Raw genomic sequence first — 14571 nt, 5'->3', positions numbered from 1 at the left:
TGAGTCGTGGAGGATGGCTGCTTATACTGAGCCAGGATTCTCTGGAGGTTTCTTCCTGTTAAAAGGGAGTTTTCCTCTCCACTGTCGCTTAATGCTTGCTTAGTATGAGGATTGCATCAAGTCACTGACACTAGTCAGTGACTTGATGCAATTTGCTGGGTTTCTTATATAGGAAACATTATTTCTGATTGGCTTAATGAACTGACCTGAATTGGAATGTTTATTATGTGAAGTGCCTTGAGACGACTCTTGTCGTGATTTGGCGCTTTAAAAATAAAATTTAATTGAATTGAATTGAGACGTCTTTGGCGGTGGGAGTGCCGGTTTCTGGGTTGTGTTAGGGTGTTTTGGTTAGGGGGGTGGTATACGGCGTGTCCAACGAGGTTTCTGAATCGGACGTGTTTACCTCCCTGGGTGGGGCGGCGGTGGTAGCTGTTTGGTGTCTGAGATTTGACGCCCGTGGATCCACTCCACTGTTAATTACTTTTGATGCGGTGGAGCTGCCTGCCCGTGTCATGTTGGGCTATCTCAGCTTTTCGGTCAGAACGTTTGAGGAGCTTCCTCTGAGGTGCTTCCGGTGTCAGGGCTTTGGGCATGTGGCTGGTGTCTGTGCGGTGGGTATGAGGTGTCAGCAGTGCAGGGGTGTCTGAGATCCAACAGAGACTACGCCGACTGTTGGAGTGATAATAAAATCTGGATTAGACTGAGGGAACTGGAGAATGTGGACATGGAGATGGGTGTTGTGGTTTCCGTCCTGGATCTGCAGATTTAAGTCATGTAGAAACCAACATTTAGTGCTGGATGTAAAATGCTGCAAAACGCAGATTATAACCCAGATTATACTAATGGCTTCTTGTCAACAACAGAACAGCTGACCTAAACCTTATCTTAGAAAACCTCAGCATCGTGTTGCAACAGATCCAACCTGCTGGGCTGGTGAAGTCAGATACGTGAAGCGGCTTCAGGTGTGGTCATTGCTGCTGACCCACACTGACCAGTCCCAGTACTAGCTGGGTTAGGGTTGGGTGTGTTTGCCCCATGGTCTTCATGTTTATCTAATCAGATTTCATCAGTGACAGACAGGTCCACCAGCTGGAGCAAACATCTATAAACTCTGTGTTTAATTCAGGAAGGCATCCTTCACCCAGAGACTGCTGCTTCTGCTGCTTGGATTCATCACAACAAGGTAAAACCTGACCTCTCTTCATCAGCTGTTACTGCTAGTGATGATATCCACGTCAGAGTTTTTAGAAAAGTCTTTTAATGTGGATTTTCCTCCTGAACACTAAAATGACACGTTCTACCCAGATGACGTCACGTCTGCTCTTCCTGCTGCTCCTCGGAAATGTGAGTCAGCAGAAGTTCTTCTGTAGTTAAATAATCAGCATGAATGTGACTTTGGTTGATTTATTTTCTCATGATGACCTGATGAGAAACGAACCAATGAAACGTGTTTAAAACCAACGAAGCAGAAGCTTCGTTCATGTTTCACAAACGATCCTCTTTCAGCTAAACGCTCAGATTTAAAATAACACCAATGACTTATCTTAGAGCTCCCAGCTCCACCAGTCCAACCAGTTCACATAGAAATGTGTTTCTACTGGCTTCATTCTGGGTCTGACTCTTTGTTTTTTTCATCCACAGATGTTTTGTGAAGCTTTCGGTACAAGTAGGTTCTTTTTTATTTTACTGCAGCAGCTTCTCAGATGAAAGCATCATGACTGTTTATGAAACTATAAAACATCTGATTTAGTTCATATTTTTAACAGATCATTTCATCCTATGTGAGAATTCAACGATCCATCCGATGTGTGGTAAGCCTCTAGTTTCCTCTGGTCTCACACAAACCCTTCAGGTTAGAAACAAGCTCATTTCTTTAGTGTTCGCTGGTGGAGATGGCGGTGACGAACGTTTCCTTATTATTATTTTTTTCTCCTCGTGTCCTGTCAGGCTGTGAAGCAAACAGAATTGATGTCTGAATGCTGAAGACAAGCCTTACAGATTTACGCTCAGGTGGAGCATCAAAGCGTCTGCTTTAAATGTCACGCCTGATACTTAAAACTTAATTGTTATTGTTTTTGAATGCTTTGTCATTCCGACCAGACACGGAGACAGAGGTGAAAGAGAAAGGAAAAGACAAAAGGTGGGGAAAGAGGTGGGGGAGGGGGGTGGGGGGTCCACAAAAATAAACAATAATGAACAAGAGTCTGCTTCTAGAGCAGAATAGAAAAAATAGAAAAAAATAGAAAGAATAGAAAAAAATGGGACACACAACAATACATCAGGAGCAAGCTATCACTGCGTCAGCCTGATGATGAAATATAAAATCAACATTGTTTAACTGAACAATCACACGATAATAAATCACAGTACATTTAGTGGCAACGACAGCCTTAAGACATGTGTTGAACGTGCCCAAGTCCATACTTATGAGAGCACCTGTGTGTGTACACACGCTTGTTTATGTAAGGTTTCTCTATAAAAACGTCCAACAGAGAGTGTGAGGGACCACAGATCTGCCCCCCAAAGATGTGTAGGAGACGGAGGGAGCTTTAAGTCCCAGAGATCCAAGTGCTGCCCCAGAACACAGGAACCCCAAGAAGACTGCAACCAGAAAGGCCCCCGCCCCCCTCGAGAGGCACAGAGGATCTCCTCGGGGGGCCACAACCAGCAGCCGGCAGAGTCCCGGGAGATATCAGCAGCAAGCCCACAGGTCCGCCCACAGACTCCCACCCCCTAGCCGTCCGAGCTCGGGACCCAGCGACCCGGGACTCAGGGGCGACCACCCCCGCCGGGGACCCAGCAGAGCCCATGGACCCAGACCCAATTAGACAGCTAGCGGGATTGATCAGGCAGACGCCAAAAATCTTAAACCCCCTGACCTGGGAGCCACGAACACTCAGGCACACCAAGGCACCACACTCCACACCAGGTGTGGCAGGGGGAGGGGAGACGAAGATCTATATCATCAAAAGAATTCCCAGGAGAAGGGAGGAGTCAAAGGCCCCACCTGACATATACAGTCATACACAAACACAGTCACACACTCCCTCCCTCATGCTCACACATACACATACAACCAAAGACTTACAAAATTGCACGCCGGACACCCACTCATGCTCCCCATACACACCCTATTCACTCTGGTCCTGGTACTGCTGCACATGGGGTACAACCATTACCGGTTACCAGAGTTTGACCTTTTCTGCTGGGGTATTGATGAGCAGGCTCCCCTGCCCAACGCTGAGCACAGCAACCCACCACCCCAGGAGTGAGGAACGTTTCCTGTCCCAGGATTTGTTAGGTTGTTATTTAGTCTCCTCCCAAAGTCATCTCACATCTTTTAATTTACATCTTTTATTGGTGTGTTAAAACAGTTGCCAAACTTACACAGAATCATAGCTCTGTACCATCTATTCCCTTAGCCCTCAGCAGCAACAACTTCATGGGATTTTTCACAAGTAAAATAGATTCTATTAGAAACAAAACAATTAGAATCCTCCCTAATGTGATTTTTTTCTCCCTCAGTAAGTGAGGCAGCATCAAAGGTAACTGTAGAACCTCATCTGTGTTTGAACCATTTTGATCCAGTTGAGCTTTCAGAGTTATCAAATACATTACCTTCATCTAAACCTACTTGCATTTTGGATCCAATCCCAACCAAATTATTTAAAGATGCATTTCCTTTGGTTACTGCCCCCATTCTAGATATAATCAATCTATCCTTAGTAAATGGATACGCACCACAGGATTTTAAAGTTGCTGTAATCAAACTGTTACTTAAGAAACCTTTTTTGGATCCAGATGACCCAATGAATTATAGACCAACATCTAACTTTCCATTTTTATCCAGAGTCCTTGAGAAAATAGTGGCCAACCAAACCAAATATGTGAGCATTTAAACACTAATGCTGTTTGAGGAATTTCAGTCTGGTTTTAGAGAGTATCACAGCACTGAAACTGCATTAGTGGAAGTTACAAATGATATTCTCATGGCCTCAGATAAGAATGTTGTGTCTGTTCTAGTCTTGTTAGAACTCAGTGCTGCCTTTGACACAGTTGATCACAATGTTCTTTTGGAAAGACTTGAACATGTTGTAGGGATCAAAGGAACATCGCTAGGCTGGTATAAATCCTACCTGTCTGATAGATATCATTTTGTAAATATACATGACAAATCTTCTTCATACTCCAGGGTTACTTGTGGAGTACCACAGGGTTCAGTGCTTGGACCAATTCTTTTTACTATATATATGCTCCCAATTGGTAAAATCAGTAGACAGCATGGGATAAACTTCCACTGCTATGCTGATGATACTCAGTTATAGCTATCCATTAACCCTGATTAACCTAATCGGTTAGTTAGATTACAGGCTTGTCTTGAGCAGATAAAAAATGGGATAACTCAAAACTTTAAACCGAGAAAAGACTGAAGTTCTCATCTTTGGATCTGAAATTCAGAAAAGGAAATTGCTTAGTCAATCACCTGACCTGAATGGCATTAAATTAGTCTCCGAGAACAAAGTAAGGAACCTTGTTATCTTCGACCAGGACATGTTATTCAAATCCCAGGTTAAACAGGTTTCTAGGATTTCCTTTTTCCACCTTCGGAATATTGCCAAGATTAGAAGCATACTTTCCAGGAGTGATGCTGAAAAACTAGTTCATGCATTTATTACATCAAGACTGGATTACTGTAATTCATTACTCTCAGGAAGTCCACAAAATGTAGTTAAAAGTCTTCAGCTTGTCCAAAATGCTGCAGCTAGAGTTCTGATGAGAATTAAAAAGAGAGATCATATCTCTCCTGTCTTAGCTTCCCTACATTGGCTACCTGATAAATTCAGAATAGATTTTAAGATCTTCCTTCTCACATATAAAGCTCTTAATAATCAAGCTCCATCATACATCAGTGATCTGATTGTTCAATACGTTCCTAACCAAGCACTTTGCTCTCAGACTGCAGGTTTACTGGTGATTCCCAGAATATCTAAAAATAGGATGGGAGGCAGATCTTTTAGCTATCCATCAGGCTCCTCTCTTGTGGAACCAACCCCCAGCTTTAGTCCATGAGGCAGACACCTTGTCTAGTTTTACAGTTTTTCTCAATTGTTTACACACATTTTCTGAAAGCATGCCTCATATTCTCAGAACTCTACACACAAATCCAAAAAACACATGCAATGGGCAAAACCCCTCAATTAACCTGCAAAATTCAACTTCACATTCAAAACAATGTTATTCCTCCTCACAATGTGATTTTTTTGTCAAATGACACACACAAACCATCATATGAATAGACATTTATAAGAACCAGCAGAACACTTATGTGCTCAATGTAAAACATTATGATGAATGGAAAACATGTCTTCTCCATTCATCATAATGACTTAAGCCTTTTTGGTTCAGTGTTACACTTACTACAGACAGTATATACATGCATGTGTTGTTATTTCAGAATATTGTTTTTACACGCTGAACACACAAATACATGGTTAAAATTGTTTTATTTTTCCCACATAACATTGTACACAATGCTTATCCCATTCCCAACCAACACAAAGTTGCACTCATACACTACATACAACAGAAGAATTTACTGTACACAGTTACAGTAAAAAAGAAAAAAACTATGCTGCATCCTCTCTTCTGTTGTGGTCTGGCCACAGCACCACATCCACATCACCAGCAATGTTGTCCCTGGCCAAGCAGTGGGGGAATATCTCCTAGCATGGCGATTCCAGCCATAAAAATAATCAGCTGCTGTATCTCCACGTGTGTCCTCCATAGCTTGGAGAAGAGGTATACGGGTTTGTGGCTGTTGGTCATACACCTTCCATCTCCAGGCAGAAAAAAATTCCTCAATGGGATTGAGGAATGGAGAATATGGAGGGAGATAAACTAAAAAGCGTGGGTGGCCAGTGAACCAGCTACGAACCACAGCAGCCCTGTGGAAACTTAGGTTGTCCCAAATGACAACGTACCTGGGCTGTTCTGGGCCATCTACCTGATCTGGTGGAATGAGTGTGTTGTGTAGGGTGTCCAGGAATGTGATCAGATGGGCGAAGTTGTAGGGGCCAAGGGTAGCACGGTGATGGATGATGCCATGGTAGCTAAGCGCTGCACACATTGTGATGTTCCCTTACTCTCACTCCTCTGGCTCTGCCTCTGTTTCCAATGTTGACATCCATTGCTCCAAAACAGAAGAGCTCACCTGTTCCCCTTTTATGCTAAAGCTCTGATTGCTGATTGTAAAACTGTGTGATGGGTGTTTGTCCTTGTGATGTGTCAGTGTGCATATTTGAATAGCAGTGTGTTCCTTGTGAAAACAAGATAATTTCCGAATGAACATTGTGCCAACATCGAGAATTGTGTGTAGTGTTTTGAAAAATGTTTGATTTAGATTTGCAATTTGAGTTCAAAGCAGGAATTGTGCTTGTAGTTTAGCAGAATTGGTTAAGGGGGTTGGTGAATTGGTTAAATGTTGTGGTCATTGTGTCTCAAGTACCAGAAAATGTGTGTAAACAATTGAGAAAAACTGTAAGACTAGGCTTAAAACATTTTTATTTGACAGGGCATATGGTTAAAATCTGATGTTAGCCTAGATCTGGACAAGTGGGGGAGTAGAGGGAGGTGGAGTGTACAGTCGGTAAAGACGGCTCTCCCTTACCCTGCCTCCAACATGCCTCCATCTAAAAGGCTAGGTTATCCAGAGTTATCTCTTTAGTTATGCTGCTATAGGCTTAGACTGCTGGCGGACACACTGACCACTTTCCACACTCGACTACTTTCTTCTACAATCTGCTCTTTAACTGTATTATTTCCTGCTATTTCAGCTGTTAACGTTATTTTTTCTCTAAGTGTTTTTCTCCCCAGAAGAAGCTACAATGATGTTCTGCTGAGCTGTAGTGGCCTCATGGAGGGGGCCATCGATTAGCACACTGCTGCTAATCACTTAAACATTCTCCCTCTCCTGATAATAACATTTTATTCTCTTCGGCATTGAATGTGCTACTACTAGATTACCCGTTTAATTATAGATTCACTAGGATAAATACAATAAAGTTTATCTCTCACCAAATAGAATGTTTACTAAGAAATCACAATGTAAGCCCTGTGTGTGTGTGTGTGTGTGTGTGTGTGTGTGTGTGTGTGTGTGTGTGTGTGTGTGTGTGTGTGTGTGTGTGTGTGTGTGTGTGTGTGTGTGTGTGTGTGTGTGTGTGTGCGCGCGCGCTCATGGTTTGCGAGACCTATTTGTCAGGTTACACACCAGTATTATGAAACCAATGAGACCATTTTTGATGGTCTCATAATTCGTGACTTTTAAAGTGTTGTAATCTTTGAAAATATAAAAAGTAAACATTGTTAATATATTATTACAAACTTTGTAACAGCCATTATCACCTTCTTTAGTTATTTCAGCAACTTAACCTTCCTTTTGTGTTTTATAGCCAATTTAAAAATTGGTTTTGTAAACCATATCGTGTGTGTTGTGTACAATATCAGAGCCCCCTGCTGGTAGAAAACTGCATAGCAGGGCTGATACAACCGATACAACTTAGCACCTCAGCAGCAGGACTTCTCCTGGCCTAATACTGACTTCTCGCTAAAAACTAAAAATTGCCATAATTTCTTCAACGAAGGACACAGAGTCACGAAAATTTTTGTGGTTGTTTGTCATCCACTCCTGAACAGCACTCAACAGTCGAATGATGACGTAATTAAAGCTCCACCCCCTCACAACAGAAAAGTCATGTTTACTCTGAAAGATCCCAACTGTATCCTTTTGATCTAACCAATATGAATCACTGCCAAATAACAGTTGACATGTTGGGCTCACTTAGCATCCAGCTCTGGCAGGTGTTGAAAGAGGGCGGGGCTGTTGCGGTATGGCGAATTCAGGTGTAACGCCATAGCAATACGTTTGCCTCTCATTTCTTCATTCCTCAACTTATCTGCAGGAAATTTTGCATGAGTGTGACTAATCTGACCTCAAACAGATATGTATGCAAACATCCGGTGGCCGTGGTCTATTTTTTCAAATTGCGCCCCCTAGGACCATTGAAACAGTAAGCCCCATGCTATGCTTTTAATGAGGATTATGAAAGTTGGTACACTTATATAGTGTCTCAGAACCTACAAAAAAGTCTATGGAGCCACTTTCCAAATCCGACAGGAAGTCAGCCATTTTAGTCACATGACTATTTCTTCTTTTTGGCACATGCTTAATTAGAGCTAACTTATCGTAGAGTTTTTGACATGTTTCACTCATAAGCCACTGGGGATAGAAAGCTGTGAAAAGTGCTCTCAAAAGTATAATGTGTAGGCATGGCTAAGCCTAAAATATTGACCCGTTGCCACGTCAGTGGGTGTGACCTATTTCTTTAAAATAGCAGGCCCCTAGGGCAATTAAAATTATCAGCCTCTTGCCATGCTTTTACTGAGGATTATGAAATTTGTTATACATATGTAGTAGTGGTGTGCATCTCTACCTGCCTCATGATTCGATCCGATTCTGATTATCTGCCTAACGATTCGATTTGAGTCTGAAATGCATCACGATTCTTCACACAAAAATTTTCATTACTTAATAAAAGCAGTAGAATAGTTTTCAATTTCTTTTTGATTTCGAAATCCCTGAAAAACAGAACATTCATCTGTTCACTATAGTGAGCAATAATTTTTAAAGTGTGCTGCCTATAATTACTTAAATAATATAAGAAATAATGTTTTCGGTATAGAGCAGCTTTAAGATAGAATATTACTGAACTTAAAAATAGTAAACAAATGCTGTGGTAAGTGATCCAGGATCCCAAAACCGAAATTAGCCCAGACATCCGATTTAAATGTAACGGGTACATCTTTGATTACTGGTAATGTTGGCCCTGTATCCCTGTCCACCTTTTCTGTTTTAAATTGGCGCTAGGGCAACACAGTGCACATGTCATTGCAACTCTGCCCCCAGAAGTAATTGTAAAACCTCAAAACTTTATTGTCCTCGCATAGACATAGACCAGGGGTCGACAGCCTGTTCCCATCAAAGAGCCATTATTACCCGTTTCCCACAGTAAAGAAAACACTGGGAGCCACCGCAACCACGGTGTTGTGGGCAGGGCCTACCCTCAGACAGCAGAGCGCTGCCCACAACAGGTGACAGCAGTACTGGTCGTTTGTGTACGTCAAAGTTATCTTTCATAAAAAGATAATCAATAAAACGATTTATATAAAGTGGATCCAGAAGTTGTAGCCCGTCTCTGCCAACAATATTTTGATATTTTTCACCCTGTTGGTTGTTTTACTGAGCAGGTGCCACTTTTGTCATACGTTTCTTTTTAAAACATGTTTAGACTGTTCAGAATACAAATCCAGGCTCTGTCACGTTTGATTGTTGTGATTAAACTTTGTAGGTGGGGAAGGTCAGAAAAGGATCCGATCAGTTTGCTTTTCCCTCATTTACAATGACGGAGATGATAGCACAGTGCTCCTGGCTCTGGTGTTAATCAAGTTAAATTATATCTCTGCAACAATTTTCACAAGAAAACAGAACAGTTAAAAGCAGGGTTCGTGTTGTGTTGACCGGACAGTTCCCGTATTTGACTATATATTTTGATGGAGAAAGAATAGAAAGAATTACCCCGACGCAAGCAGACGAACTGACATTTTATTTGTTTCGCACATCGCAGATGTAGCTAAATCACTCAAGAAATGATTCCCATCTGAACATCTGAGCTGGACATCGCTCAGCTTAGCTCACTGTCAGCGTGTACTACATAAGGTCCACAGCGAGCTGAAGATGTGGAGAGGGGCTTGGAGCGCGTCGCAGAACCAGAGCGCATGCAGGAAGATTCCTCTGACTGAAGCGAGACTTGTCACTTAGAAAATGTTCCCTGATTATGAAACTTTGGCTGAATAGCGCTTGTTCCTGTCTCCAATGTGGCGACACATCCAGGAGCCTGTCTGAGGAGAATCCCAGAATCTCACATTCTCGTCAGCTCAGAATGTGCCGATATGATTACGCACAAGCGTGACCCGTCAACCCGGTCTCACAGTAAGACCGGGTTGGAACTGTTCAGGTTTACGCAGACAGTCTTTACATTTAGAATTGGCATACAGATGTAAAATTAATGCAGTAAAATATAAAGCATTTTATTTAAATATCCAGTCATTATTTTACAAGCACAGAGAGCCGCATCAGATGGATGGAAGAGTCGCATGCGGCTCCAGAGCCGCGGATTGCCGACCCCCGACATAGACATAGGGAGAAAAACTCATTATGTCACGTTGCTGCATCGATGCGGAATCATGCACGGCTGAATCGTGATGCATCTTAGAATCGATCATTTTTCCCACCTCTAATATGTAGTGTCTGGCAGGTTTCAAAAGAGGATGGGGCTTAAGGAGTATGGCGAATTTAGGCATCACACCATGGAATTACGTTTGCCTCTAATTTCCTCAATTCACATCTCATCTGTGCAAAATGTAATGTGATTTACACTAATCCAACCCCAAACAGATAATTATACAAATTTTCCATAGGCATGGCTTAGTTTTAATATAGTGCTCCCTAGGATCATCACAACAGTCAGCTCTGTGTCATGCTTCAACTGAGGATTATGAAATTTGGTACACTCATGATGTGTCTTAAGACTGACAAAAAAAGTCTCCTGAAACCATGTTTCAAAACCAACAGGAAGTTGGTCATTTTGGTCAGATGATGCCATTTTGTTATTTTAACACATATTATATTTTAAGTAACTTGTCCTAGGGCTTTAGACCTATGACCTAAAATTGATTAGCCATTGGGAATCAAAAGTTGTCTAAATAGTTTTCAAAAGGACTAATGGTGTAGTTTGGGCTTAGTCTCAAATATTGATCTTTTTACATTAAAGTCCTTGGTTTAGTAACTTGCAGACACATGATCAGAGCTATATCCAACTTAGTGTATGTCATCACAAATCTCAAGACAATGACAGTGTCATTTCCAGCCATCATTAAAGCCACTACCCTTGACAACAGGAAGTATATTGTTTTACTCTAAAAGGTACACCTTTGACCCTTTGTATAGAATCAACATGAGACACTGCCCAATGACAGAAGACATGCTGGTGTAATGCAGAATTCAGTACTGAGATATTTCAAGAGAGAATGGGGTTGTGGTGGCACGGCAAAGTGTGATGGCAAGCTGTGGCCTTACAATTGGCTGTAATTTCATCATACACACTGATTTTCATCAAATTAAACACAATAGATGTTACAGCCTCTCAAAGAAATATTTGCAAATTGTTGGTAATTGTAGTCTTAATTTTGCCACAGGACCCCTTGCATGCATTCATCTCTTTAGTAACTTCCACAAAAAAAGTTCATAATATATCAGTATGACTTTCTTGTTTAATCCTTGTAGCTGTGTTGAGTGTTCTGTGAGCCCCTAGCTGCCTTTTATAAACAACAAGCTATCAACAAGCTATCCTATCCAATAATGATACAATTTAAATGTAGTTATTGTCCAATAAATAAGTCTGAGATTCTCACTCAAAAATGGAACCACAATTAGACATAGATGACATAAAACTGTATATCAAGAGCGAGCGAGACATTGACTCACTGATCCACACCACCAGGATCTACAGCACTGATATCGAAATGTAATCTGGACTTGAGAAGTGTGGCCGAATGTTGACAAAGGAAGGGAAGATAATAGATACAGGAGGGGTCTCACTCCCAGAAGGAACAAAATCAGACCTTGAGGACAGCTACAAATTCCTTGTTGTCCCTCAACCAAATGGCAACCTCGATGAGGCTGCAAGGAAATAAGCCATGACCAAATACTTAAAACAAATAAGGCAAGTCCTAAGAAATCAGCTCAAGGGCAAGAACAAGATTCGGGAAATAAACAGCTATGCCCTGCTAGTAATCAGATATCTGTCAGGAATAATGAGCTGGCCAAAAGAAAAAATACAGACCACAGATGTTAAGACACAAAAGCTCCTAACCATGCATGGACCATTCCACCCAAAATCCAGCACCCTGAAACAGTATGCTAGCAGTAAGGAAAGAGTCAGAGGACTAGCTAGTGTGAGAGCTATGATCCAAGATGAAACAGCCAAGATCTTTAAGTACTATCAAGGATAAGACCTCTACAGATGACATGCTCAGTGAATGTCACAGACAATGGCAAACAGAGGAGCAGGTGCTGGAAATACTTTTGTGGAAGGACACCCCTACATGTGATGTACCACAGACAGGACATAGGACAACTAAGACAGAAACTGAGATTTAGGTAGCATGAGGTTGAGGTTTCTGAACAGAAACATTAGTAGAAATGTTAGCTTTACCTATGCACTCTTCTGAATAAAGATTTCTGAAGTTTATCCTGGAATATGCCCGTCTCTCTCCGAGTTAAATGGTCACAGGCCCAAGTGCTCGATTGACCACTGGTACTTCTGAGGTCTTGACTCCCCCAAAAAACCTCTATTTCCTCTTTGATTCCTTGATATTTGGAATGTTATATATAAATTTGTATACTGGTCTCATAATGTTTAAATGTCCCCTTAAACCATGAAACAGTCAGAATTGTATATTTTTTGTTAACAGACCTCATAAACCCTAATTGTCCCCATAAACCACCAAGTGTCAAGTCCTCATATGCCTGTGGAAATTCCTAAGTGAAATGTAAATTTGTTCTGATTAAGTTTTTCTTATTTTTGAAATGAGACTTTTCTTCTATGGGTAAAATCAAAATCTTTGAAATACTTTTCGTGTTCACCAGATGCAGGGAAAGATGTGTCCTCATAAACCACCAAAAAGTCATAGTGGCTTCATAAACCATATATGCGTGTGTGTGTGTGTGTGTGTGTGTGTGTGTGTGTGTGTGTGTGTGTGTGTGTGTGTGTGTGTGTGTGTGTGTGTGAGTGCGTTTACATGCAGCCAGTAACCCTTTTAAAACCAGAATATTCACAATAACCCGGTTCCGCAGGTCCATGTAAACACCGCCAAAAATCCGGATATGTTCATAACCGGGTTTTTAAAAACCCGGTTACTACACCTGGGGTAACCCTTTTCTAACCTGAATGTTTGGTCGCGTAAACGCATATCGGGATATCCCCATCAAAGCGTGTGTTCTGCGCATGCTCTGTTCGCAAGGAATCTTGGTCTTTTGAGTAGCGAGACGTCTTGTATGCGCCAGAACACCGGAAGTAAACAACAAGTTGGGAGCAACATGGCGAGTCGCGGCACAGCACCACACTTTTGGAGTGACGAGTAAACTAAAGCGCAAAGAAACGCGGTCGCTATCTCTTCCGAACTGGGAATCATGTTGTTTTCACGGATACCGTAACAAGAAGAACCGGAAATGACGCATATTGCGTCTGGACATAGTCCATACGTCCTGACGCTACCCCAACGTCCGCATTTAAATCGGGTTATGCAAGTTAGAGGTAACTCTTTCTATTTATGCTTGTAAATGGGTTATTCTGATCAACTCAGAAACCCGAATACCGACCTTAACCCGATCATAACCCGGATATTGGCTGCATGTAAATGTAGTCTATGTCTGCTCTGTCTTCTCCATCCCTAGTGAGTCGTGGAGGATGGCTGCTTATACTGAGCCAGGATCCTCTGGAGGTTTCTTCCTATTAACAGGGAGTATTCCTCTCCACTGTCGCTGCATGCTTGCTTAGTATGAGGATTGCTGTAAAGACTCTGACACTAGTCAGTGACTCTATGTGACCTGCTGGGTTCCTTGGATAGGAAACTTTTTACTGATTGGCTTAATGAACTGACCTGTATTGGAATGTTTGTGTGAAGTGCCTTGAGACGACTCTTGTCTTTATTTGGCAATATATAAATAAACTTGAATTGAATTAACTTGCAGAAACTAAACTTACTGAAGTGTGTCAGTCCAGGCTCGCTTGAGTAAAAGTCTTTTTGTCATTCCAGTTAAATTCCTGCTGGATAGACACAAGTCTGGAACTCAAAGCAAATGAAGAAGCTTCATTCAGACTGAAACTTTTCAGAAACTCGGTTCTTACTTTTGTTTCAAACCTTCTGTCTTCTGAGATACTTTTTAGTTTCATTTGACTACCAGAAAGTTGGCGTGTTAAAACTGTTCTTCTTGACCTTTAACCTCAGATGCAGGATGGATCATCTACGTGGATTCTGCTGACTATGGACGTCATGACTCAACCACCTGCTCCTTTGGACGTCCTCCATCTGAGCTCCAAAACACCTCCTGCTCCACTCTCGCTGATGTTGTTGCTGAAAAGTAACATTTCTCTCTTTTTCTCTGAAGTCCAGGATCAAAGCAGAGATAAAACTTTAATGTTTGGTTCTCCTGCTGCTCTTCATCCACAGCTGTACTGGGGAAAACAGCTGCAGCATCACAGCAAGTAACGATGTTTTTGGAGACCCCTGCGTGGGAACCTTCAAGTACCTGGACGTGACCTACGAGTGTACCTGTGAGTAGGAACCAGTTCAACCCTGAAGTGTTGTGGCATAAACATTTTTGTGCAACAGACTTAATTCATGGTTTTCTTCTTACAGTTTGGTTCTTGCCCTGAAATTGAATCAAGCAAC

General features: G+C 41.8%; 1 protein-coding gene across 1 annotated transcript in view; it reads left to right on the top strand.

Moving 5' to 3' along the window:
- Window positions 1–999: 999 nt before the first annotated feature.
- LOC129164809 (L-rhamnose-binding lectin SML-like) overlaps window positions 1000–14571 on the top strand; it is a 13750-nt gene continuing 178 nt past the window's right edge. Inside the window, exons 1-7 of the mRNA XM_054746292.2 lie at window positions 1000–1186; window positions 1309–1347; window positions 1645–1669; window positions 1770–1814; window positions 14128–14260; window positions 14350–14453; window positions 14539–14571. The exon at window positions 14539–14571 is cut by the window's right edge and continues 178 nt beyond it. Of these exons, the coding sequence (XP_054602267.1) occupies window positions 1309–1347; window positions 1645–1669; window positions 1770–1814; window positions 14128–14260; window positions 14350–14453; window positions 14539–14555 (363 nt within the window). The 5' untranslated portion in view covers window positions 1000–1186 and the 3' untranslated portion in view covers window positions 14556–14571. The remainder of the gene's footprint in view (window positions 1187–1308; window positions 1348–1644; window positions 1670–1769; window positions 1815–14127; window positions 14261–14349; window positions 14454–14538) is intronic.

Source organism: Nothobranchius furzeri, chromosome 15, assembly GCF_043380555.1.
Source record: "Nothobranchius furzeri strain GRZ-AD chromosome 15, NfurGRZ-RIMD1, whole genome shotgun sequence".
In the NCBI taxonomy this organism is placed as follows: Eukaryota; Metazoa; Chordata; class Actinopteri; order Cyprinodontiformes; family Nothobranchiidae; genus Nothobranchius; species Nothobranchius furzeri.
The sequence above is the reverse complement of the archived record's forward strand: the minus strand, read 5'-3'. Positions and strand labels throughout refer to the sequence as shown.